Source organism: Desmodus rotundus, chromosome 2 (genome assembly GCF_022682495.2).
Source record: "Desmodus rotundus isolate HL8 chromosome 2, HLdesRot8A.1, whole genome shotgun sequence".
NCBI lineage: Eukaryota > Metazoa > Chordata > Mammalia > Chiroptera > Phyllostomidae > Desmodus > Desmodus rotundus.
The window spans coordinates 76,981,527-77,008,105 of NC_071388.1; the positions used below are offsets into that span (position 1 = coordinate 76,981,527).

Sequence of the window (26,579 nt, forward strand, 5' to 3'; positions counted from 1 at the left end):
TTCATTCAAAAAATATAATTGAGTACCTGCTCTAGTGACTAGCTGTGTGCTCAATAGTGAGGTTACAGAGACGTGTTAAGCACAAGTCCTGACCTCGAGGGCATTTTAGAGTGTGAGGCAGACACCTACCAAATTAACATCAACACCGTACCATAAGTGTTATGAAATTGTTGGATTAAGATGTAAAGGGAGGATAAAGTAAATAATCAAGTCTTTGGAAATTGGGAAGTATTCATGGGAGAACTGACAATGGAGATGATGTTGAAGCTGCGCTCTTTTTTTTAAGTATACGATTTACCATGTGGAGATATTAAGAAGGCAGTCTTCCGAAGAAGAGAGGAAGGTGCAAGTAGAGTCATACTTTAGGAACTATAAGTTACCTAGAGAATTTGAAAAACTGGAGTTAGGTGAATAGGAGGAGGTAAAAGGTGATACTAGAAACAAAGGTAAAGGAAAGATTGTAAAGGAACTTAATTGTCAAGCAGTTTAGACTTTAATCCTGCAGTAAACAATACAATACCTAAAACAGTCCTTAAAGGGAGTAATTGACAGTTTGTTATGTTTACCCCCTTTCTGCTATGCTCTCCATGAGAGAAGGGATCTTGTGTTGATTGAGGATGTTTCTCCAGAAACCAGAAATAATACATAGTAGGCATTAAAAACATGTATTTGATATATAACTCTGAATGTTCAATATAATGGTTGTACATGCATTAGCAAGTACAACTAGTAAAGATTATTGTAATAAGTAGAGCAAAACAAAGGCAGAATGTGGGCAGTGATAATTTTCTATAGATGAGCACAACTTAATAACTTATAGACCAAGAGGCGTTTGATAAAGTGAGAAGTTCAATATTACAATAGGATTTCAAACCTGGGTAACTAGATGGGTGGTAATGTTTTAATCAAAACAAGAATGTGGGAGAAATGAAAACTTCTGGAGAAATATAAACAATTTGCTTGAGACGTGATCTGATAATCACCAGGAAAGAGTATATGAGAAAACAGTTCCCCAATTTTAGTACTTATCTTGTGACTGAAAATAATTGTCTAATATATTATGTTTGTTCAAATGTATATCACCCATATCTTTTGAATGCCAAGGAGGAGTAAGAAAATCTTTCCATTTGTTATCAAATCTATTTGAGACTATATTTCACTATGTCTACAGCAGAAACAGAGGAAGTAGAAATATATTAAATAACTGGCTTAAAAGTACTGAAAAATAACCAGGTCTTAGATTTATTGATCTTTTGTATCATTTTTTAGACTCCATTTTGTTTATTTCTGCTCTGATCTTTAGTATTTCCTTCCTTCTGCTCACTTTGGGTGCTTTGTTTGTTGTTCTTTTTCAAGTTCCTTCAATTGTGAAGATAGATTGCTAATCTGAGCTTCCTCTTGTTTCTTGAGACAGGCCTGTAATGCTATGAATTTCCCCCTTAGGATTGCTTACTCAGTGTCCCACAGATTTTGGATTTTTATGTTCTCATTTTCATTTGTTTCAAGGTATATTTTAATTTCTTTCTTGACCTGGTTGACCCATTCATTGTTTAATAACATGATATTGAGCTTCAACGTCTTTGAGTGTTTTTCTTGTTCTTCTTATGGTTGATTTCTACTTTCATCACATTGTGGTCTCAGAAGATGCTTGATATGATTTCAATCTTCTTAAATTTATTAAGATATGTTTTGTGTCCTAGCATGTGGTCTATCCTAGAAAATGTTCCATGTACACTTAAAAAGTATGTATATTCTACTGTTTGGGGGTGAAATGCTCTGAAGATATCAACTAAATCCACTTGATCTAGTGTGTCATTTAAGGCCATCTGCTTGTGAATTTTCTGTCTGGAACATCTATCCATTCAAGTCAATGGGGTGTTAAAATCCCCAACTATGACTGTATTTTGGTTGATCTCTCCTTTAATTTCCATCACATATTGATTTGCTTCACATATTTAGGTGCTCCTACATTGGGTGCATAAATGTTTACTAAGGTTACATCCTCTTGTTGGACTGTTCCTTTTATCATTATGTAGCATCCTTCTTTGTCTCTTACTATAGCCTAGGGGTTTTTTTTGTTTTTTTTTTTTATTGTTATGCAATTACAGTTGTATGCCTTTTCTCCCCATCCCTCTACCCCACCCCAGGTGAACCCACCTCCCTCCCCCCTCTCCACCCTCCCCCTTGGTTTTGTACATGTGTCCTTTATAGTAGTTCCTGTAATACCCTCTTCCCACTATCCCCGCCCCCACCCCCCACCCCCGCCCTGGCTATTGTTAGATTGTTCTTAACTTCAATGTCTCTGGTTATATTTTGTTTGCTTTTTTCTTCTATTGCTTATGTTCCAGTTAAAGGTGAGATCATATGGTACTTGTCCCTCACTTCCTGGCTTATTTCACTTAGCATAATGCTCTCCAGTTTCATCCATGCTGTTGCAAAGGGTATAAGCTCCTTCTTTCTCTCTGCTGCGTAGAATTCCATTGTGTAAATATACCATAGTTTTTGGATCCACTCGTTTGCTGATGGGCACTTAGTTGCTTCCAGTACTTGGCTATTGTAAATTGTGCTGCTATGAACATTGGGGTGCACAGATTCTTTTGGATTGGTGTTTCAGTGTTCTTAGGGTATAATCCCAGCAGCGGAATTACTGGGTCAAAGGGCAGTTCCATTTTTAGTTTTCTGAGGAAATTCCATATTGTTTTCCACAGTGGCCTCACCAGTCTGCATTCCCACCAACAGTGCACAAGGGTTCCCTTTTCTCCACATCCTCTCCAACATTTGTTTGTGGATTTGTTTATGTTGGCCATTCTGACTGGTGTGAGATGATACCTCATTGTGGTTTTAATTTGCATCTCTCTGATGGCTAGTGATGCTGAGCATCTTTTCATATGTCTCTGGGCCCTCTGTATGTCTTCCTTGGAGAAGTGTCTGTTCAAGTCCTTTGCCCATTTTTTAATTGGGTTGTTTGTCTTCCTGGAGTAGAGTCGAGTGAGTTCTTTATATATTTTGGAGATCAGGCCCTTGTCTGAGGTATCGTTGGCAAATATGTTTTCCCATACTGTTGGTACTCTTTGTAATTTGGTGCTGTTTTCTTTAGCCATGCAGAAGCTTTTTATTTTGATGAGGTCCCATTTGTTTATTCTTTCCTTTATGTCCCTTGCTTTAGGGGATGTGTCTGTGAGGATGTTGCTGCGTGGAATGTCTGAGATTTTCCTGCCAATGTTTTCCTCAAGGACTTTTATGGTGTTACGGCTTATATTTAAGTCTTTTATCCATCTTGAGTTTATTTTCGTGTATGGCGTAAGTTGGTGATCGAGTTTCATTTTTTTGCACGTAGCTGTCCAGATCTCCCAACACCATCTGTTGAAGAGGCTGTTTTTGCTCCATTTTATGCTCATACCTCCTTTGTCAAATATTAATTGATCGTATAGACTTGAGTTTATTTCTGGGCTCTCTATTCTGTTCCTTTGGTCTATGTGCCTGTTTTTATGCCAGTACCAGGCTGTTTTGATTACAGTGGCCTTGTAATACAGTTTGATATCAGGTATTGTGATCCCTCCTGCTTTGTTTTTCTTTCTCAAAATTGCTGCAGCTATTCGAGGTCGTTTATGGTTCCATATGAATTTCTGCAATGTTTGTTCTATATCTGTGAAATATGTCATGGGTACTCTAATAGGGATTGCATTGAATCTATAAATTGCTTTGGGTAGTATGGCCATTTTGATAATGTTGATTCTTCCAATCCATGAACATGGTACATGCTTCCATTTTTTGTATCTTCCTTAATTTCTTTCTTCAGTGTTGTGTAGTTTTCTGAGTACAGGTCTTTTACCTCCTTGGTTAGGTTTATTCCTAGGTACTTTATTTTTCTTGTTGCTATATTGAATGGGATTTTTTTCCTGATTTCTGTTTCTGCAGTTTCGTTGCTGGTGTAGAGGAATGCCTTTGATTTCTGGGTATTGACTCTGTATCCCGCTGTTTTGCCAAATTCATTTATTAGGTCGAGTAGTTTTTGAGTGGAGTCTATAGGGTTTTCCATGTACACTATCATGTCGTCTGCAAACAGTGACAGTTTCATTTCCTCCTTTCCAATTTGGATGCCTTTTATTGCTTTTTCTTGTCTGATTGCTGTGGCTAGGACTTCCAATACTATGTTGAATAGAAGTGGTGAGAGAGGGCATCCTTGTCTAGTTCCTGATCTTAGTGGGAAAGCTCTAAGTTTTTGTCCATTGAGTGTGATGTTGGCTGTAGGTCTCTCATATATGGCCTTAATTATGTTGAGGACTGCTCCCTTTATTCCCACTTTGCTGAGTGTTTTTATCAGAAATGGGTGCTGTATCTTATCAAATGCTTTTTCCGCATCTATTGATATGATCATGTGATTTTTGTCTTTGCTGTTGTTGATGTGATGTATTATGTTTATTGATTTGCGAATATTGTACCATCCTTGCATCCCTGGGATGAATCCCACTTGGTCATGGTGGATGATCTTTTTAATATATTGCTGGATGCGGTTTGCTAATATTTTGTTGAGAATTTTAGCGTCTATGTTCATCAGCGATATTGGCCTGAAGTTTTCTTTCTTCGTTGTGTCTTTATCTGGTTTTGGGATTAGGATGATGTTGGCTTCATAAAAAGAGTTTGGGAGTCTTCCATCAGTTTGGATTTTTTCGAATAGTCTGTGAAGGATAGGGGTTAGTTCTTCCTTAAATGCTTTGTAGAAATCTCCTGTGAAACCATCTGGTCCAGGGCTTTTGTGTGATGGGAGTTTCTTGATGACTGCTTCAATTTCCTTTGCTGATATTGGTCTGTTCAGGTTTTCTGCTTCTTCTTCATTCAGTTTTGAAAGATTATATTTTTCTAGAAATGTGTCCATTTCGTCTAGGTTTTCAAATTTCTTAGCATACAGGTCTTCATAGTAATTTCTTACGATCCTTTGTATTTCTGTGGTATCAGTTGTAATCTCTCCACTTTCATTTCTAATTCTGTTTATTTGGATCCTCTCTCTTTTCTTTTTGATGAGCCTACTTAAAGGCTTGTCGATTTTGTTTATCTTTTCAAAGAACCAGCTCCTGGATTCATTGATCCTTACAATTGTGCTTTTAGTCTCTATGTCATTTAATTCTGCTCTGATCTTGGTTATTTCCTTCCTTCTGCTTGCTCTGGGCTGTCTTTGTTGTTGTTCCTCCAGTTCTTGTAGGCATAGGGTTAGGTTGTTTGTTTGAACTGTTTCTAACTTCTTAAGGTAGGCCTGTATTGCTATGAACTTCCCTCTCAGGACTGCCTTTGCTGTGTCCCATAGGTTTTGGGTTGTTGTGAGTTCGTTTTCATTTGTTTCCAGGAAGTTTTTGATTTCTTCCCTAATCTCGTTCTTGACCCATTCATTGTTTAATAGCATGCTATTCAGTCTCCATGCTTTTGAGTGTTTTGGGTTTTTACCCTTGGCGTTGGTTTCTAGTTTCAGACCCTTGTGGTCAGAGAAGATGCTTGATATGATTTCAATTTTCTTGAATTTGTTGAGGCTTGCTTTGTGTCCTATCATGTGGTCTATCTTTGAAAAAGTTCCATGGACACTTGAAAAGAACGTGTATTTTGCTTCTTTGGGATGAAAAGCTCTGTATATATCAGTTAAGTCCATTTCCTCTAAGGTATTGTTAAGTGACACAATATCTTTGTTGATCTTTTGTTTGGAAGACCTGTCCATTTTTGATAGTGGGGTGTTAAAATCCCCTACTATAATTGTGTTGCTGTCAATATCTTTCTTGAAATCCTCCAAGATTTTCTTTATGTATTTGGGTGCTCCTTTGTTGGGTGCATATATATTTACAATGTTTATGTCTTCTTGGTGGATTCTTCCTTTGAGTATTATGAAGTGACCTTCTGGGTCTCTCTTTATGGCCCTTCTTTGGAAGTCTATTTTGTCAGATATGAGTATTGCTACCCCTGCTTTTTTTTCCTGTCCGTTTGCTTGGAAAATTTGTTTCCAGCCCTTCACTTTCAGTCTGTGTAAGTCTTTTGTCCTGAGATGGGTCTCTTGTAGGCAGCATATGTGTGGGTCATGTTTTCTTATCCATTCAGCTGTTCTATGTCTTTTGATTGGAGCATTTAATCCATTTACGTTTAAGGTTATTATCGATAGGTAGTTATTCATTGCCATTATTTCCTACCTGTGTTCCTCTGTCTTTCTCTTTTCCTTCCTTTCCTTAAAGCAGTCCCTTTAGCATCTCTTGCAGAGCTGGTTTGATGGAGCTGTATTCTTTTAGACTTTTTTTGTCTGGGAAACTCTGTATTTGGTCTTCTATCTTGATTGAGAGCCTTGCTGGGTAAAGTAGTCTTGGTTGCAGGCCTCTGGTTCTCAGTACTTGGAATATTTTTTGCCATTCTCTTCTGGCTTGGAGCGTTTCCATTGAGAAGTCAGTTGCTAACCTTATTGGGGCTCCCTTGTATGTTACTTCCTTTTTCTCCCTTGCTGCCTTTAAGATCCTCTCTTTGTCTTGGAAATTTGCCATTTTAATTATGATGTGTCTTGCAGTGGGTCTCTTTGGGTTCCTCTTGCTTGGGACTCTCTGTGATTCCTGGATTTGGGTGACTTTTTCTCTCCTCAGATTAGGGAAATTTTCCATCATTACTTTTTCAAACAGGTTTTCTATCCCTTGCTCTTCTTCTTCTCCTTCTGGTATTCCTATTATACGGATATTGTTACGTTTCATGTTGTCCTGCATTTCCCTTATTGCCTCTTCATTCTTTCTGAGCCTCTTTTCCTTTTCTTGCTCCTTCTGGGTGTTTTTTTCTACTTTATCCTCCAGCTCGCTGATCTGATCCTCTGCTTCATCAAGTCTGCTTTTAATTCCTTCTACTGTGTTCTTCAATTCAGAAATTGTATTCTTCATTTCCGCTTGGCTCTTGTTGATATTTTCTATTTCCTTTTTCATGTTGATATAGTTTGCAGTGAGTTCACTGTAGTTTCCTTGTAGTTTCTGGTAGTTCTCTTTGAGCTCAGAGAGCTCAGTGAGTTTCCTGATGACCATTGCTTTGAACTCAGTATCTGATAGTTGACTTGCCTCTTTTTCGGTTAGTATTCTTTCTGAGACTTCCTCCTTTCCTTTCATTTGGGAATTGTTTCTTTGTCTTCCCATTGTTTGTGAGGCTCTTCTTGTTGGCCTCTGCGTCTTAAATTGCTTTGTTCTGACTCCCTGGATTTATGATATGAACTTCTATGGTAGAATGCCAATGGGATTCAGTGGTGCTGTCTCCTTAGTCTCCTGTGCTCACTGGTCTTGAGCTGACGTTTATGTGTTTAACACGGTCTAACTCTAGTCTTTTCAGCACTCCAGGTTTTGTTGTCTCACCTGTGGGAAAAAGAGAAAGGGGGGGCGAAAGAAAAGAAAAAAAAAAAAGCACACACACACACAAAACAAACCAAAACAAAGATGGGAAGGAGGGAAAAAGGAAATAGGAAAGGAGGAAAGGAAGGAAGGAGGGAAGAAGGAATAAAGAAAGATTGGAGGCAAGATAAGAAGGAATTTTAGCAAAAATTAAAACATAGAAATAGATAAAAGAAGGCAGGAAGAAGACATAAAAATGGTAAAGGATGGGAGGAAGAAGGAATGAAAAAAAAGAAAAAAGAGAGAGGAAGAAGGAATTCAGGGGGAAAGGAAAAAAAAGAAAAAGGATAAAAAAAAAAAAAATCTTCTGTTGGCTTTAAACCGGTCAGGTTATTTCTGCTGGTGTCCTGTCTGTGCAACGGGAGGGGGTGGTTGGAAGGATTGGTTTCACTTTTCTCTCTTCCTGGGTCACACTCTTCGCTGTTTTGTAGGTGTGGTCCCTGGCAGTCAATCAGTCCGTTGATCAGCCAATCCAGCCGCTTTGGCTTGTGACGCGTGCGCGCGCAGCAGGGGAATCCAGCCGCTTTGGGTCTGTGACGTTATTTTGTGCCCTGAGCGCGCAGCCGGCGGACCAATCGAGCCGCCAGGGCTTGGAACGCTGGCGCGCAGGTGGCGGATTCAGCCGCCTTGGGGTTAGGACACTCGCCAGCAGCTTTGTATTTGGAAAACAGGCACCCAGCCGGCCCTGTGCTTGGTGAGCGCGCGCAGCCCGCTGAGCCACAGGCTCTGTGCTTGGGGGCCCGATCCAGCCGCCCTGGGCTTGAGTCTCTCGGGCGGGCGGGGCCGCCCTGGGACTGAATCACGCGGCACTCGGTTCCGAGGTTTTGGGCCTGTGGGTGGAGCAGCTAGTCTCTGCTCCAAATTATCTCGGAGGTTTCAGGTGTGGGCGCCCCTCCGGGGTTTCAAGTGTGGGTCCCGTTGGCTAATCTGCTCGCGCTGCGCGCGACCGGACCTCAGGTGAGCGTAGCAGTCCAGGGGTGGCGGGGGAGGGGCGCCAGGGGCCTCGGCTACTACCGAGAGTTCTCTAATTAGCCCCTGAGTGTCTCTATTTTCTTTTTCTTTTTGAGAAATTCCTCCTTTTCAAGCCCCCCTGGTCTAATCAAGCACCTGGCTGCTCACAGCGCAGCCTGGCCCTCTCCCAATACTCCTGCCGCAGCCCCTGCGCCAGGGCTGGCGCTTCTGCCGCTCTTGTACCGCGCGGTCCTGGGTCCCGTGGACCTTATTGTCCTTCAGCACTCTTCTTACCGTCAGATCTTTCAGTGTCCTCTATCTTTGGTCTCTGATCTTCGTATATGCTGGAATATTGTTGGCTGTTCGCTCTGCTCCTCAGATCAGCTAGGTATTTCCCTGGCTTTGAGGGGAAGTGGACTCCACTCCCACCTATGTTGCCGCCATCTTCCCAAGACCTATAGCCTAGGTTTTAAATTCTGTTTTGACGGATATAAGTACTGCTACCTCAGCTTTTTCTTCTCCTTTTCATTTGCATGAAAAATCTTTTTCCTTTACTTTTATTCTGTGTGTAACTTTCAATCTAAGATGTGTCTCTTGGAGGCAGGACACATGTGGGTCTTGTTTTCTTATCCATTCAGCTACCCTGTGTCTTTTGGTTGAAGCATGTAAGCCATTTACATTTAAGGTGGTTGTTGATAGATACACATTTAGTTCCATTTTATTGTTAAACTATTTTCCTCTGTTATTTTTTTCTTTCCTTTTTTCTTCTTCTTCTTAAAGCAAGCCCTTTAACATTTGTTGCAGCACTGATTTGGTGTTAGCAAACTCCTTTATCTTTTTCTCATCTGGAAGCTCCTTATTTCTTCTTTGATTTTATATGATTCTTGATATTACTGACTGTACATTAGAAATTGCTAAACTGATACAAAATACTTCAATACATCTAGCACAAACTCATTACTTATATGAAAATATTAAATCTCTATAATCCCCTTCTTTCACAAATCATCACTGAAGCAAAAAAGAAAAACAGTATTTTGCTCAGAAAATATTTTCCCCAAGATTTAAAGAATGACTTTCTTTTGTTTGCTTTAACAATAGCACAAGAAAAGTATAGTCTTATCATCATATGGTTTCTTAATACCATCTATATTAAATTATTTAATTATTGGGAAGTTGCCAATTTGAGAAAGATTTATTAGTAAATAGTTCATAAAAGTTCCAATTAAAGAAAACAATTGTTCTTACAACAGAAAAAAAATGACATGGGATCTTATGATCAGTTGTGTTCAAAGTATAAATACATGATTTCTTACAAGATCTTGATTTATGATAACAGAAAAAATAAAATCAAAATACACTCTTAAAAATAAATAAAACACCTATAACCTTTTCTGGGCTAGTTAGGGAAAAACAAAGAAAATCACTTCTTGATGATTTGTAGAAATATTTTTGAAGATTTCTTAAATCAAATTGATGAGACTGCTAAAAAAGATCTGTGGATTTTGAGACTTGACTGACTCAAGAATGCTAGAGTTTGTCCATTGATTTCAGTACAGTGCCAATACTAAGTCACTTCTGTGATGAGGATCTTGGAGTAAGTGGCTAAAATTGTAAAAATTGAAATTAAGTGAAATATTTTGAAAATGTAAAAAGCAGCATTAATCACCTCCAAATACACTTTCCAAGAGCAATAGTGCAACATATAATTTTTACATATTAAAAAATAAGACTAAAATAGCACTGTTACCAATGAATTCTCCCACCTAATCAAGTATTTAAAGAATACTATCCTAACTTCTGTAATTTCCCTTAGACTTATCTATTTCCTTGATTATAAAATGTAATCATGAACTGTGAAGTTGCTTTGAATCTTTATAGTGAAACTAACTTCCCTATCAGAAACCACTAGGAAACAAATTATAGGTTAGATGCCAGCAGTATTCTAAAAAAAAAAAAAATTCTTTAGTCTGGTAACAGCTGTTCTCAGTTGATGCTACTGGACAAAATACAAAAGATGCAGAGTTCAGGTGTGAAACTTCTAATTCACAAGAAACCTAGGGAGTCTTGCTTTGATTCCTTATTGTCTTTAATGAGAAGATTAAACTTGTCAGTAATGAATTTTAGAGTTGCAGAAACTATCTCCCAAGAAACTATAAATAGAACTAATTTCAAAGTACTTTGTATTCATGTAGATCAGAATCTTGCTGAAATACGTCAGGGTTACATTTTTAGGAATGGTGAAACTGATGAGAAAAATCAACTTGTTTCTTTGCAGCACCTGCTCTGCTCAGTGCTATGGGAGGTGGCATTGAGACACCCAGTGAACAGGGATACAAAGCATCAATGGGAAGTTAAGAAAAACTATAAAACCATGCACATTTCATAGTGCAGACAAAGACATGATGGGAATGCAACTGTAGAAAATATCACTGTGGGAGATTCTCAAGGGAGAGGTGCAGTATATACATTCTGGGGTTCTGTGAGATGAAATTATTACGGAGAGAAGCAAGTTGGGAGGTAATCCTGGTGGGGGAATACCAAAAGGAAAGGCTGAAGGAGACAGAAATGAAGAGGTATAGGCAATAATGACAACTGATGGATCAGGAAATGATAAGGCTCATTCAGAAAGATGAGGATTGACTAACAGAGCCTTACAGCTTTGATGTATAAATAGTGTCTGTGAGGCACATGGCATGTAGATTGAGAGTTTAAATTCTGAGACAGGCTGCCTGACACTCCCCCTTACCAGTGGTTTGACTTTAGGCAAGTGGTTTAATTTTCTATCCCTCAAGTTTCTCATCTGTGTAATAGGGATAATAATAGTATGTATCAATATAAGGGAAGTGCTTGCAAGCTTTTTTATTCTAATGAGACTGACATTCTTAGAGGATAAATTTTTTAAATATATTTTTAAGATCTAAATATATTTCTTGCCCTGGCTGATGTGGCTCAGTGGATTGAGTGCCAGCCTGTGAACCAAAGGGTCCCCAGTTTGATTCCCAGTCAGGTCACACGCCTGGGTTGTAGGCCAGGTACCCAGTAGGGGGCACATGGAGGCAACCATGGAGAGAGATATTTCTCTCCCTCTCTTTCTCTCTCCCTCCCCACCTCTAAAAATAAATAAATAAAATCTAAAAAATATGTTTCTCTAGCACAATGGCCAAGGTAGATTGAAAAGTTTTGACTATGAGCAGAGAACTCAGGCAGTCATTGAAGTAACCCAACATTTTCCCTTAACATGTATAATTCATTTTACTTCAAAGCAGAATATTGGTCTCAGATTTTTATATTTAATTATTAAGATGACCTTTTATTTTTCCCTACATGCTAACCAAGTGTTTGCATCAGGCTCCTATCTCTAAGCTCTTTGATACCAATGGCAAAATAAAAGAGTTCATAACAAACTTTCAGATTTAAAACCTGATCTTCTGGGTCACTGACTACAATAGTGCTGACAGTTCATTTGACCTCAATATTTTCTGATAAAGACCCTTATCTGTATTTGGGTGAAATTAATGACTTTAAGGAACATTGTAGAAATCCAACAAAATGAATGTCTTCTTTGGGTTCTAATTCTATGCATGATAAATTGGGAACTTTATTACCACATTTAACCTTTAGCACATCTTGCTTTAAAATATAGATTCAACTGTAAAAATCTAGCATTTGAAGACATCTACTAATTTGTTACCATCACCGTTTATAACTCACAAGGTTTTGAGTTCATAAAAGGGACATGAATTACATGAGACCTAGTATTTCCATGACTGGTACACATACTTTCTTTCAAGATCTTCTTTGTACTCACGAGGAAAAACGCTGTGCACAATGCAGGTTAAATTGCTAAAAATTCCAATGAGAAGCAAGAAATAAAGATGTAAAAAGTACATGTGTCATACATACATGTTTATTTCAGGTAAATAACATTTTCCCTTCATCTGAAATGAGTTTACCTTTTAAACTTGGGAAATTGGGTAGAACAAATAGATTCTTTACCTTGAAGCAAATCAAAGTTATTTATGTCAAATATTCTACCTAATAGGTGCATTAGGAGCCGTAACAATTGCAAATAGATATGATAAAAAAGAAATTATGTTTAGTTTCTGATTTTAGCTTCTGCACCAGACTATGAAATCAGAGTTACTTATTTTTCATGTACTGCCATCATTGTTCTGTTGATTTAATCTATGTCCAATAAAGAGATGATCAAGCATTATTACAAATCCCACCAACTTTGTAGCATTCATCAATCCACTGACATTTTTCTACTTTAAAGCCCTTAAAAGCAGATTATAACTGATGGTTTATAATTTCTTAAGGAGAATTTATGAATTTCTCTTTTTCTGCTTTGCCTTAGTAATATTTCAGAAATGCTCAGTCTAATGTAATTCAGCCGTAACTGCTGCACCCCTAGGAGAAGTCATACCACAGGTGTCAAAAAAGCTCTGGTAACTGTTATAACCCTGACTTTAGCTTGTTGATGATCTTTTAAGGAAAAGCTCAGGACAAAAAAATATAATCTAAATGAACAAGTGATCACAGGGCTTTAGAAAAGGATGTACTTAATTCTTTTGTAATTCAATTGTAATTCATGTTCTTTTTATGAACTCAAAAGAGAGAATGCTATAAAGAAATGGAGAGATGCCTGTGTATAATGAGTACTTTTATAGCAACGTGTAAGAAAATGAAATTCCTATTAATAAAATACAAATAATTTAGCTGCCACAGCTGGAAATCTCTAAGTGCAGCGCAGGGCTCTCCGAGTGCTCTGATCCCATGTGTTCTCGTGCTCTCTCTGCAGGCCGACCAGTGATGATCGTGGTGGAATACATGGAGAATGGGTCCCTAGACTCCTTTTTGCGGGTGAGGTATTTTTTTCTAAAGGCATTTGAATAAGCTATTTTGAGTTCTAGATTTAAATCATTTATCATAAATTAATTTTTGCATAATGTGATTCAGGGATTTTTTTAAATGAAGAATAGCAACACTTTCTCTAGGGTGCATTTCCCTGAGACTGTGATATATTACTAACTGTTACTAAGAGGGGAGAATATACACATAATAATGTAATTGCTTTCTCTTATAAATTTACTTGCCATGTTAATATTTCAAATGATGTTATAAAGAATGAGTTTGAATGAAACTTAGTTACTTCACATAGCCATTTATTTTGCTTTATCAAACTTAACCATTTAGTATATTTTATGCATTATCTATAATGCTGAACCCTTTCAACTGATGTGTACTGATCAGTAATGACTCAGATTGATATCAGAAATTTGGCTGACTATTGGAAAGCAAAATTAAAAAGAATAAAAGTCTAGCAGAGATTTGTTCTAGAATAAAAAATTTTAAAGTACTTTTTAAAGTGACTTTTCCTTATATGTATGGCATATATAAAAATCATTTGTTTTATTTACATGCATACCTTGGAGATAAGGTGGATTCAGTTCCAGACCCTCACAATAAAGCAAACCACACAATTTTTTCCAAGTGCATATAAAAGTTATGTTTACACTATACCATAGTCTGTTAAGAGTGCAATATCATTATGTTTACAAAAACAGTATACATACCTTAATTTTAAAAATGCTATATGCTAAAAAAGTGCTAAGCATCATCTGAGCCTTCAGCATCATAATCTTTTTGCTGGTCTTGTCTCAAGGTTGGTGACTGCTGACTGATCACAATGATAGTTTCTGAAGGTTGGGGGGGATGTGGCAATTTCATCAAGTAAGACAACAATGAAGTTTGCCACATCAATTGACTCTTCCTTTCACAAACAATTTTTCTGTAGCATGTGATGCTGTTTGATAGCATTTTACCCATAGACCATCTTTGAACATTGGAGCCCATCCTCTCAAAACCTGCTACTGCTTTATCAACTAAATTTGCATACTATTCTACATCCTTGTCATTTTTACAGTCTTTGCAGCATCTTCACCAGGAGCAGATTCCATCTCAAGAAAACACTTTTGCTCATCTATTAGGAGCAACTCCCCAGCCATTAAAGTCTTATCGTGAGAATTCAGTCACATCATCAGGCTCCACTTCTAGTTCTGGTTCCACCACATCTGCAGTTACTTCCTCCACTGAAGTCTTGAACCCTCACGTCATCCATGAGGGTTGGAATCAACTTCTTTCTAATTCCTTTTAATTTTGATATTCTGATGTCTTCCCATAAATCATGAGTGATCTTAATGACATCTAGAAAGGTGAATCCTTCCCAGAAGGTTTTCAATGGACTTTGCCCAGATATATCTGAGGAATCACTATCTATGGCAGCAATAGCCATATGAAATGTATTTCTCAAATAATAAAACTTGAAAGTGGAAAGGACGCCTTGAGCCATAGGCTGAAGAATGAGTGTTGTGTTAGCAGGCATAAAAACATTAATCTCATTATACATCTCCAAAGCTCTTGGGTGACCAGATACATTGTCAGTGAGTAGTAATATTTTGAAAGAATTTTTTTTTCTGAGCATTGGGTCTCAACAGTAGGCTTAAAATATTCAATAAAGCATGTTGTAAACAGATGTGCTGTCTTCCAGGCTTCGTTCTTCCATTTACAAAGCACAGGCAGGGAAGATTTAGCATAATTCTTAAGGGTTGTAGGGTTTATGCCATGGAAAATGAGCTTTGCCTTCAAATTAAAGTCACTAGCGCACTAGCCCCTAACAAGAGAGTCCCCTTTCCTTTAATGCTGTGAAGCCAGGCATTGACTCCTCTGTAGCTGTGAAAGTTGTAGAAGGCTATTTCATCTGCCTTGACAATCTGTTGTTTAGTGCAGCTACCTTCACTGTGATCTTAGCTAGATCTTCTAGATAACTTGCTGCAGGTTCTTCATCAGCACTTGCTACTTCGCCTTGCACTTTTATGTTCTTAGGATGGCTTCTTTCCTTAAACCTCATGAACCAACTTTTGACAGCTTCAAACTTTTCTTTGCAGCTTCCACACCTCTCTCAGCCCTTGCTTTGTATTGGGCTTCAGTTTAAGGGAATATTGGGCTAGTTTGATCTTCCATCCAGTTCACTAAAACTTTTCTTCATGTCAACAATAAAGCTGTTTCCCTTTCTTATTACTCATGTGTTCACTGGAGTAGCACTTTTAATGTTCTTCAAGAACTTTGCCTGTAAATTCACAACTTGTATACCTGGCCCAAGCCTAGATTTCAGCGTTTCTCTACTTTTGACGTGCCTTCCTCACTAAAGCATCTCTGGCTCTTGATTTAAAGTGAGAGACATGCAACTCTTCTTTTCACTTGAACGCTTAAGAGGCCATGGTAGGGTTAGTGATTGGCCCAATTTCAATATCGTTGTGTCAAAATGAATAAGGAAGGCCAAGGGGAGAGAGAGACAGAGAGAGAGATAAGGGTGGGGAGGGGGAAAGAGAGAGAGACAGAAAAATGAGGGACACCTGATTGAAGGAGCAGTAGGAACACACACAACATTTATTAAGTTCACTCATCATGACACCCCAAAGCAATTACAATAGTAACATTAAGATCACTGATCACAGGTCACCGTAACAAATATAAAAATAATAAAAATGTCTGAAATACGGCCAGAATTACCAATACATGACACAAGGACATGCAGTGTGAAATGCTGTTGGACAGCAGGTGCCAGCAGACCTGCCTGTCAAAGGGTTCCCACAAGCCTGCCGCTTGCAGAAAGCAGTGTCTGTGAAGCACAATGAAGTGAGTGTGCCTGTGGCGGTGCAGAAAGAGCTGAGAAGGCACCACGAAGTTATAGTTTTAAATACATTTATAATATGTTTAACATTTAAAAAGCCATCAGAGGCAATAAAAATATTCATTAATAGTAAAAATATATGAAAAATAATCATAAGGTCAACATTTTTCATCCCCAGCAGAGGTCACACATTTGAATGTCACTGTAGTCTTTAAAATATATCTATCCACAGAGACATAGCCATTTTTCTGACTTATAAACTGACTGGACTTTGGCCATTTGAAATGGGCTGTGTCTCTTTCTCCTTTATTTGTATGAGAATAAACCATTTCAAGCATTGTTTCTTCACTTCATGTTTTGCTCCATGTTATTTTAGACAAGTTGTGTGTGTATCTCACCTTTCTCTCTGGATCTCATTTTCATTTGTTTTTCTTGATCCCATACTCTGTTCTTGGAACTGCTTTCAATATTAGCAGTGATGACCATTTATACCATGACTGGACCTGGTGTCCAGATTGAATGCCAGAAGCTGAATTCAGCAGAACTGTCAAGTTATTATAAAGCAATACTCCCCACACAAAGCAAAATGAAATTCATAGGTGTTCAAGGATCTGAACTATTTGGTTTTTTCTACAGCCCTTCTCAGCTATAACATGTTATTTGATAGCTAATATTCATTCTCCCATAAATGTGCCAGATTATTTTAGAATAATTTATCAGGATCACCTGTGGTGCCTGAAATACAGATATACTCCTGCCCGTCCATTATATTTATCCAAAAACTCATTTTTATCAGATATACATTATCATCTAGTGATGTTTCGAAGAGGTTTTTATATTTATATCAGCTATATCCTAGAGATAAATATAATGGCAAATAATATAGCACATACCCAATCTAAATTGCTACTGAAAATTGGATGAAATGACTGCCACAAGCAAATTAAGAGAGAAATGTAAGCTTCAGATATACTTTTTATCCTGCCAAATTATGAATTAATTAAAATAATTTTTTAAAGATAATATATTATAAATAAAATATTTACCTATAAACATCCTATTACATATTTATAAATGACAGATTTCATCATTTAAAACTTGAACACCAATATTTTTGCGCTTTTATGCATCATGTATATAAGCCACCGCAGAGTCTGGGAAAGAGTACATTTTCAATTGGTGGTGGCCGCCATTACACTACTATGAGAACTTTTAACATACTTTCTCGGCTCATCTTGGCTCTGCCGCTCACTGCTGTGTGACCTTGTGACTTGGGCAAGTGACTAACTTATCTGTGCCTCTGTTACCTCATCTCTAAAATAGGAACATTAGCAGCATTTACCCCATACAAATGTTAAAGGATGTATTAGTTGATTGTTGTAACGTTTATAGAGTAATGCCTAACACATTGTAAGGGGTAGAGTGAGGATTCAAACTCATCTCCAACTCAAAGAGCCATGTTCTCATACAGTATGAATTCTACTTTTTATTAAATTACTTATTATGTACTTCTTATAAGTCCATTGCCATCTCCCATGTATGTGTTCCCTCTGCACACAGAATTTCTATTAAAAGAAAGCGGGGGACAGAGAATAGGGCCAAACACTCTGTTTTTACCCTTCATTAATATTCTGACACTCCTTTGTAGCCATCTCTTTTATCCCCGAACTTCAAAGTGCTTTATAAACTTTATGTCAACAGCAGACACTCAACGTTCCATGCAAGCAGAAATAAAAACTATATATATATATATATATATATATATATATCCCATAAATTCTCAAAAGCAAAGTCATTTTTCAAACTGCTGCTGTAGAATTTGATAATTGCAGCTTCTGTGAGCACAGAAAAAGGAAGTGGCTAAGTGCATCGCGTGGCAGGGAAGACATCCATGACTGGTTAATGGCACTCCGTGCTTACTGGAGGCGGAGAAGATTTCCCTTCGGTCTCCCACACTACTTCGAAATCACTTCAATTTCTGTTTTATGTGAAAGGGTGGTAGGAAAACAAAATACAAGATTACAACCTAGTGCCAGTGGTGGCGGCAGCTGTCTGTGATACTGCAGTGGATTCACAAATCTTATACTGTTTTGGATTCTTATGGACATTCCTCCAGATGTATATTGGCAGGGATGGTGTGGATACATGTGTATGTGTGTGAGTAATTGTGTGCATGCACACATGTGCATGTGTGTGTGTGTGTGGAGGAGGGGCGTGGGTGGGTATGTCACTATGTACTTGCTTTTCATTTTAATATGAAATGGACCAGCAGGCTGGCTGCCTGGAAATTCTGACCCTACTAATGTGCAGATATTCCTACCTTTTCCAATTGCACTTAGTTCCTAATGCAAATTTGACTGTCGTTTCTGTTTGTTCTTTTTCCTCAGTACATGTGGATTTCACAAACACTTTTTGTGACATTTACCTAACTGCTTGTCCCTAAGTCTTTTGACCTGCATTTTTATAATAATATTAACTAGCAATCAGTTACAAAAATAGTCCTAAATATTTTGAAATTTTGAGATATCACATGTCAACCATAAAAAGTTATCCCTTTATTTTATAACATTTGTTGAATATGATTTGTTTGTTATATCATAAAACTCAGTTATACAAAAGCATAATACCATAGGTTTCAGTTCAAGAAGTTATATTGTACAGCCTCCGACCCTCCGACGTGACAGAAAAGATTCACACACATGATTTACACAGCACAATCGCGTGAGCAAGGAAGGAGTGTCATCTATAAATCATACATATAAAAAGGGAGAAATTAATAAAGACAAATGCAAACAAGATCAGATTGAGTAAGGAGACCGTGGGGATGGAGGAAGGCAAAGGGGTGAAAATTGGGACAACTGTAATAGAATAAACAAGAATAAAATAAAATTTTTTTAAAAAAGGAAACCATAGCTCAAGACATGCTTAAGAAAGGATGCTTGGAAGCAAAAACAATGTGTGGAAGCTGGTGCCACCGACCGAAATGAAGATGCAGAACAGGAACGGCGTCTTCATTTTGGCAGAGGCTGGTAGTTGAGAGAAGATGATGAGTTTGATATGTGTCGTGTCACACTTTGGGACGCCTAAGGAACATGCAGTGAAAATGTCCAGACAGCAATTAGAATATAAATCTGAAGCTCACTGGGAAAATCTTTACTAAAGATAAAGATCTGGGAATCAGTAACATAAACATAGCTATTGAAGCCAAACCATGATATTTCCCAGGAAGAAGTTGGAAAAAGGAAAGGAGTTGATTGAGCAAGGCTGTTACTCTGTGGCATGTCAACCTGAGGTGACAGCGGGATGGCAACTGCCAAGGCAGCTAAGAATTAGATGTCAGAGAGGAGCAGGGAGGAAGATGAGGACATGGAGTCCCACACCTGTAAGAATAGAGCATTTCAGGCAGGATAAGATTAAGCAATTGTATCAAATGCAGAAGAGAAACCAAAAGACAGAAACTGAAAAGCATCCTTGGGATTTAGCACTTAAGGGGTCCTCAGTGATCTCAACAAGAGCATTTTTAATGATTTCAGGCAGAAGCCAGACTACAGAGGGCAAAATGAGAATGAAAGATCAATAGGATGTGGTAGGTGGAGATCTTTTTTAGGGAAAAAGTGAGTGAGATAGCAAGGCAAGAAGAGAGAAATCAGATACTAGTAGAGAATAAAAGAAAAATCAATAGTATCTTTTAAGATAGAAAAAAATTTGGACAATTTATACACTAAGGGATAGGGAATCAAAGAAAACACACTGGTAAAGCACAACTTCTTAGGAGATTGGAAGCTACAAAGTCAAGAACCCTGGTGGAGGACTGACCTTGAGCACCAGAAGGCTGCACACATCTTCCAAGACTGAAGGGACCGTGTATTATGCATCTAGAGAGATTTACAAGGAATAGGTATTAAACTGAAGGAAGTAATACCAGGTGATGTTGCCTTTCTACCTGAAGTAAGAAGACAGTGTACGTGGGAGTTTGAGGACAAACTTTCATTTAAAGTGAATGTATAGAATAATTGCTGGAATAAAAAAAAAAAGTAGCTGATCAGGAAAAGAGTCAGATCATTAAGAGCAGGTTCTACTTCAAGAAAACAGTTTTCTTCTGGGCCCTAAAAAGAACAACTAAAAATCTTTACCAAGGTTTTTAATAATATGCAAATTAGGTGTCCAGGAAGAGGATCTTCTGGACTGCTGACCCAATAATTTTTATTATTTGTTACATGCGCTCTTCCTGCACTCATGCCAGGCCCCGTCTGTGCTCGTGGAAAAAGCAGCATCACTAACCAGTCATGCTGACATCCTGCTGATGCTGGAGAGCTGAGTGTGCTCTGGCAGCGGTGTGCATGCTCCCGCGGCTTTTGCAGAAACACTCACCCCCCAAATGTCAGAATGGAGACAGGACACAGTACTGTCTGTAGAGCAGGTACAATGGAAAAACAAGAGAACTAAAGTGGAATTGGGGTGGTGGCGAAAGACTCTTTCAGGTGAGCAACTGGTGAATCCCGGCTAGATAAAGAAGGAAATAAAGACTGATAGGCTTTATTTTTTAATTAATAATGAACTTATTTTTATTGTATTTTTTCCATTACCATTTAGTACTCCTATATCCCCCTCTTCCCAGCAATCACCTCACTGTTGTCCATGTCCAGGAGTCCTTTTTTCTTTTTGCTCAATCCCTCCACCCCCAACCTCCTCCCCACCACTAGCTGGCATGTGCTCTATGTATGAGTCTGTCTCTATTTTGCTTGTTGATTCATGTTTGTTCATTAGATTCCACATATGAGTGAAATCATATGAAATTTGTCTTTCTCTGACTGTTTATTTCACGTAGCATAATGTTCTTCAAGTCCATCCATGCTGTTACAAATGGAAAAATTTTCTTCTTTTTAACAGATGAGTAGTATTCCATTGTGTAAATATCCCATAGGTGTTTTGTGCACTCATCTACTGATGGACACTTGGGCTGCTTCCATGTCTTGCCAATTATAAATAATACTACATTGAACATAGGGGTGATTATATTCTTTTGAATATGTTTTGGGTTCCTTTGGATATATTCCCAGAAGTGGGATTGCTGGGTCAAAAGGCAGATCCATTTTTAATTTTTTTGAGGTATCTCTATATTGCTCTCCACAGTGGCTACACCAGTCTGCATTCCCACCAAAAGCGCAAAAGGGTTCCCCTTTCTCCACATCCTCGCCAGCACTTGTCTGTTAATTTATTGATGATAGCCATTCTATAGGCTTTAAATAAATAGAAATTTTATGTCCTGGAAGGTTTTATTATGTAAAAGAGGAAGTAGCTATATGTGAGGGTGAGAGAATGCAAAGAAAAGAAGAATGTGGTTAGAAAGCAGTATATTGGCAATGGTTTGTTAGAGCCAAATTATGCCGGTTTGCAAGAGAGAATTATTAAATAGTTGGAAATCTTGGGAGCTGGTTGTTAAACTGTTAATAGCTGAAATTGGTCATGATGGGAGTATTTGCACCACAGAAATTGGCAAATACTGTAAATCAGGGCCAGCTTACCAATGCACTAGATTGATATTTAAGATTTCTGAAGTGAAGCAGTTTTAGAGATGACAGTATCTGGTGTGAACCTAAGAATCAGTGGCTGAAGCAAAAATGAAGATGAATATCTTTAATTAACCAATGTAGATAACTTTTGTGTGTGCTCTTTATGAGTCAGGCATTATTTCAACTCCATGTAATAACTCATCTAGTGATTATTAGACATTATGGGATAGATGTTATTATTATCCCCATTTTACCAGTGTAGAAACTGAGGCAAAGTAAATTAGATAACTTGCCCCATGTTAAACTGCTGGTAACCATGCATTCATTTTTTTTGCACAAATATATGTTCACAGACTATATATAGTAGGTCAGGTGCTGTTCTGGAGCTTGGAATACAAAAGTGAACAAAATAAAAATAAAAAATCTAGTGGGAAGAAAAATTAATTCAGCAAAATATATGGCACATTAGGGAGGGGAGTCAAACATAGCAGGGGAAGTAGAGGTGGGAGTGAGATTGGGTTTCAGTGTTAAATTGAGAGGACAGGGAGGTCTCATGGAAACTGGCATATGTGTAAAAATGGAAGAAAATGAGGGAGCACACCAAGTGGAACCTGAGGAAAATATTCCAAAGAGTTAGAAGAGCAAGTGCCAATGCCCTGAGGTCGGAGCATTTTATACCCATGGAACTGTAAATTAAGTCCTTATGCTCTCAGACTGTATGCTTATTGCCTAAGACAGTGCTGATTTGTGCTTGCCATCTCTTCATAGTCATTAATAGTAACCCTTTTACTCTGCAGTTAATGTAATAAAATATGTAGTCACCCTCTCGTGATGGCTAGAAGAGTGTACTAAGGGGGAAGGTGGTAGAGATAAGTTAGACAGCTAATGGATGCAGACAAGGATTCAAATCTTGGAAGAAAATGGTTCTCAGACTTGGCTGCACTTGGAGTTTTTTCTAGATAAGATGGGAAGCTATTTTAGGGTTTGGAGTAGAGACACAACAGGATCTATTCTTTAAAGGGGTGTGCTCTGGCTGCTGTGTTGAGAGCAGCCTATGTGGAGGTGCAGAAGAGTGCAGGGAGATGACAAGGCTTTGCAGTGACACAGGGAAGAAAATGACTAAGAAAGGGGCTAAGATGAGGACAGCTGCAGTTGGTTGAAGGAAATGGTGGATTCTGTGTTGTATTTTGAAATTAGAGCCAACAGGACTTGCTGGTCGATTAGATGAAGTGTATAAGTGAAATAGAACACTCAAGGGTAAATGTTATCTACAAACTAAGGTTAATAATAGGCAGTAACTACTTCCTACAGATGTTGTGATTATTATAATATAAAATCGCTAATAGACCTAGAATAATGTCTGGCATATATGAAAGTCTTCATAGTGTTTATTATTATTATTATTATTATTATACTTCAGAAGATGTTGCCAAGAGTTTTAAATTAGTTTTTGGTGTTATTTCCTGGTCTGTTTTTTCTAGTGGCTAAAAATAGTTTTAATTTTCACCATTAAAAATAATCTAGATGCACCTCAGAAATATGAGTATTTAAATAATACATATAAATGCATCTTATCATTTCAAAAGCACTGTGAGTCATCTGAAGAGTTTCCCTGAACAAATGCAAAGCAAATATTAATTTAAAAAATTAAAGGGATCTTTTAAATATTTATGTGCTCAAATTATAAATCTAGTAAAGATGGCATCTTACCTTATGCTAGTTATATATTAATAATGAGAGCTGTATTTTATTAGCCCACTTTTCTTGTGAATTCTGTTGTATGGAGTTATGTTTGTGCTGGTATACAAGAGCAAAATTAAACTACATTAAGTTCATTTTATATTCAGCACTAAAAAGACATGAAGCTTCATTTGCCCACCAATACCTATTTTTAAAACATAAAAGTTATAGTTGAATTACATCCCCTTAATTATATTTTCAGAAAACAAAGTGCAACCTCATGTAGACTATTATTATTTATCATGCTTGTGCCAGCTTAATGCCAGATACTAATCTACAACTAGTGTGATGGCACGCACCTCAATACATGAAAGCAGGGTGTGCCTGGAACCCAGAATAGGTCGGCTGAACTTTCTATTTTTAAAGTAGACGTTACTAACTCTCAATAGCTTGAATTTATCTTTTTAAATGTTTTAGTACAATAAATAGGTTGTACCATTTGTAGCACCTGATACCATAAAATTGGATTGTCTTATTTTCCTTATTAATTCTCCTTTTGTATACAGGGGTTTACATTGATTTTTTAATTGGTATGTAATTTGTAATTATAGTGATGAATAGAGAAATTCTATGCATTTTCCTGAATTCTTCTATGGTTATTTCTACATTCCCTGTTGGACCGTACTAGAAATTTTGAATTTATAGAACTTGAAACTAGTGGTTCTCACCCACATCTGTAAAGCAAAATCACCATCCTAGAGAGATTTCACAAAATACATAGGCAGACTTATAAGCAAGTTTATTTTGCAAAAACTTCCACAGGTAATTCTGATGTCCGCTAATGATGCTTCATCCAGACTGTGTCGCCCTGCCCTAAATGCCACACAAAAAAGGTGTTGTTGTTCAGTTTGGGGGGGGTATTTTTATTTTTGGCTTTATTTAAATGCAGCACATAGTAGCTGGAGTCGATTACCTTCATACAATCTAAGCAAAAAACAATCAAATTCAGTAGCAAGCTTTCCAAGCTATATTATATTCAGGTTCACTTTAAACTCTTAAAATGTAATTCTGAAACCCAACTGTCATGTTTCACAAATCCCCATCTACTTTTTTCCCTAGAATTTTTAGGTATATTGTAAATGACATTTTTTAGTTTCCTTATGGTTGAAATTTCTTATATTTGGTGGCCTCTCCCTTCTATAACTGAAATAAAACTCTGCCAAGTTTAAGTCCAAATCCATGATGACTACAAAAGAAAAGCCTTGAAAGGTTTAGTAAATATTCTACAGGAAATTATGATAAGATTTTCAAGTGAGGAGGCCCCAAGAACCAAGACTAGGTAAAAAAGACATATTGACTCTTACTTGTTCAATGGTTATCTTGAAACAAGAATGACTCTGGCTGGTGAGGCTCAGTGGATTGAGTGCCAGTTTGCGAACCAAAGGGTCGCCAGTTCAATTCCCAGGAAGAGCAATGCCTGGCCCACAGGCCAGGTTCCCAGTAGGGGGCGCATCATAGACAACTACACATTGATGTTTCCCTCTCTGTCTCCTTCCTTCCCCTCTGTTAAAATAAATAAATAAAATCTTTTAAAAAATAAAAAGAATGATTTGGTCTTTTCAAATCTGTAAATAATCTTAGCCATTTTTTTTTCAAATTCAGGACCATTTAAAAAAGTTATAAGATAGACAACTTTCTGATTTAGAAACATAGAAAAACTGAATTTTAACTTTTAACTTAATGGAATTCCCCAAGGACTGTTTTCTGTAAAGTCACTTACAAATCAATTGTCAAGAACTCAGAATGCATTTTCCCATACATATTTCCTTTAAAGATATTTCTTAAATCCCTAGGCAGACCTATAAAAGCCTCTTTAACACAGACTACCGCTAAAGGATGTAGCTTCCAATACAAAAGGGGCCAGGAATTTCTTTCAAATTTTTGTAAAGGCCATTTTTCTGTGGCATTCACTCCGTTCTTCATGTTCTCTTCTGTCTGGGCCATTTTCCACCTCAAAGACCTATAAACTAGACCCTTACCACAGCTTAAATCTAAGCTTCCTTTTCTTATTTGTCATAGGTCTTAGCTGGATATTAGGTTAGACTAATTCATACTAGTATGTGATTCACAAATACTGCTTTAATCTCTTCATAATATTTTGCGTCTTTTATATGAATTTATAAGCCCAAATATAGCTTATTTTATTTTATTCTGATAGTAGCATGTAACATAATATCTACTCTCTTGACAAATTTTCAAGTGTATGATGCAGTGTTGTTGAATACAGGTGAAGTGTCGTCCAGCAGATCTCTAACGCTTATTCATCTTGTTTAGCTGAAACTATTCCTGTTAGTAACTTCCCCATATCCCCCTCCCCATAGTCTTTAATTCTATGAATTTGGCCCAAATAGAATTTTAATAATGGAATTTCAGACAGAAAAACAAAAAGAAGTGAGAACAAACAGACACTGTAGGGAGGATACTTCTGCACAAAGAAACAATTCGGGGCACAAAAGTTAGCTTCTCTCTGTTGTTGTAGCTCTTAATAGATTCTCATCTTTTGTCCCTTACAGACCAATTGCATTGCAGACAACATCTAGTTTTCTCAGAAAGGCCTCTAGCCAACACGAAATTAGGGGGAACGAGAGGCTTATAAAGTGTCCAATGTTCATATACCTTGATCTTTTGTAAGCTGCTTAGTAAGTTACATTTCCTGCACAGCTATTTTATAGCTCAAGTCAGCATTCGGAAGCAATAATTTCACGAGGCTGCAGCTAACCCTTCTATTCTTGTCGTTCTGTTTTGAAAGCTTGGTGCCATATTTTGTAACTCATGGTTAGTGAAACAAAAAAAGTATTTTGACATACATATGAACCAAACTTTCTCATTCTTCATTTTAGAGCATTAATTGTCATTATCCGATAGTGTTTATTGCACCAAATTTGTGAGGAATCTTTGAAAGATGATTTATTTATTGCAACTAAGATACTGTATAATGAATTGGATTCTCTATAAATGTTTGTTAAATGGTGATGTAAAGTTTTTATTAATTTTTCTCTAGAATAGTAATTTACCATCTACTGGGTGTAGTGTTATCACTTATTTTTAACATTTTCAAGGCACTGAAACATTATAATTATTTACTCTATACCAAGGAGCAGTGCACATTTTTCAACAAGAAGGTCTGAAGGCTGTAGTTTATACTGTGGTGCACAGACCCTTCCTACTTAGCAAGGCTGTTGGTGGTGGGCTCCACGTTGCTATGATTCTCCAGTGAAGACCTAGAAAGAAATATAGCAGAAGTCTGGAGGACACGCTTAGCCCCCTTTTCTTTACTCTGCAGCAAAAATATAA

General features: G+C 37.4%; 1 protein-coding gene across 2 annotated transcripts in view; it reads left to right on the plus strand.

The window, feature by feature from the left end:
• EPHA6 (EPH receptor A6) overlaps positions 1–26,579 on the plus strand; it is an 876,611-nt gene that overhangs the window by 696,755 nt on the left and 153,277 nt on the right. For both annotated transcript variants that reach the window (XM_053918286.1, XM_053918285.1), the window contains exon 13: positions 13,141–13,202. In XM_053918286.1, the coding sequence (XP_053774261.1) occupies positions 13,141–13,202 (62 nt within the window). The remainder of the gene's footprint in view (positions 1–13,140; positions 13,203–26,579) is intronic.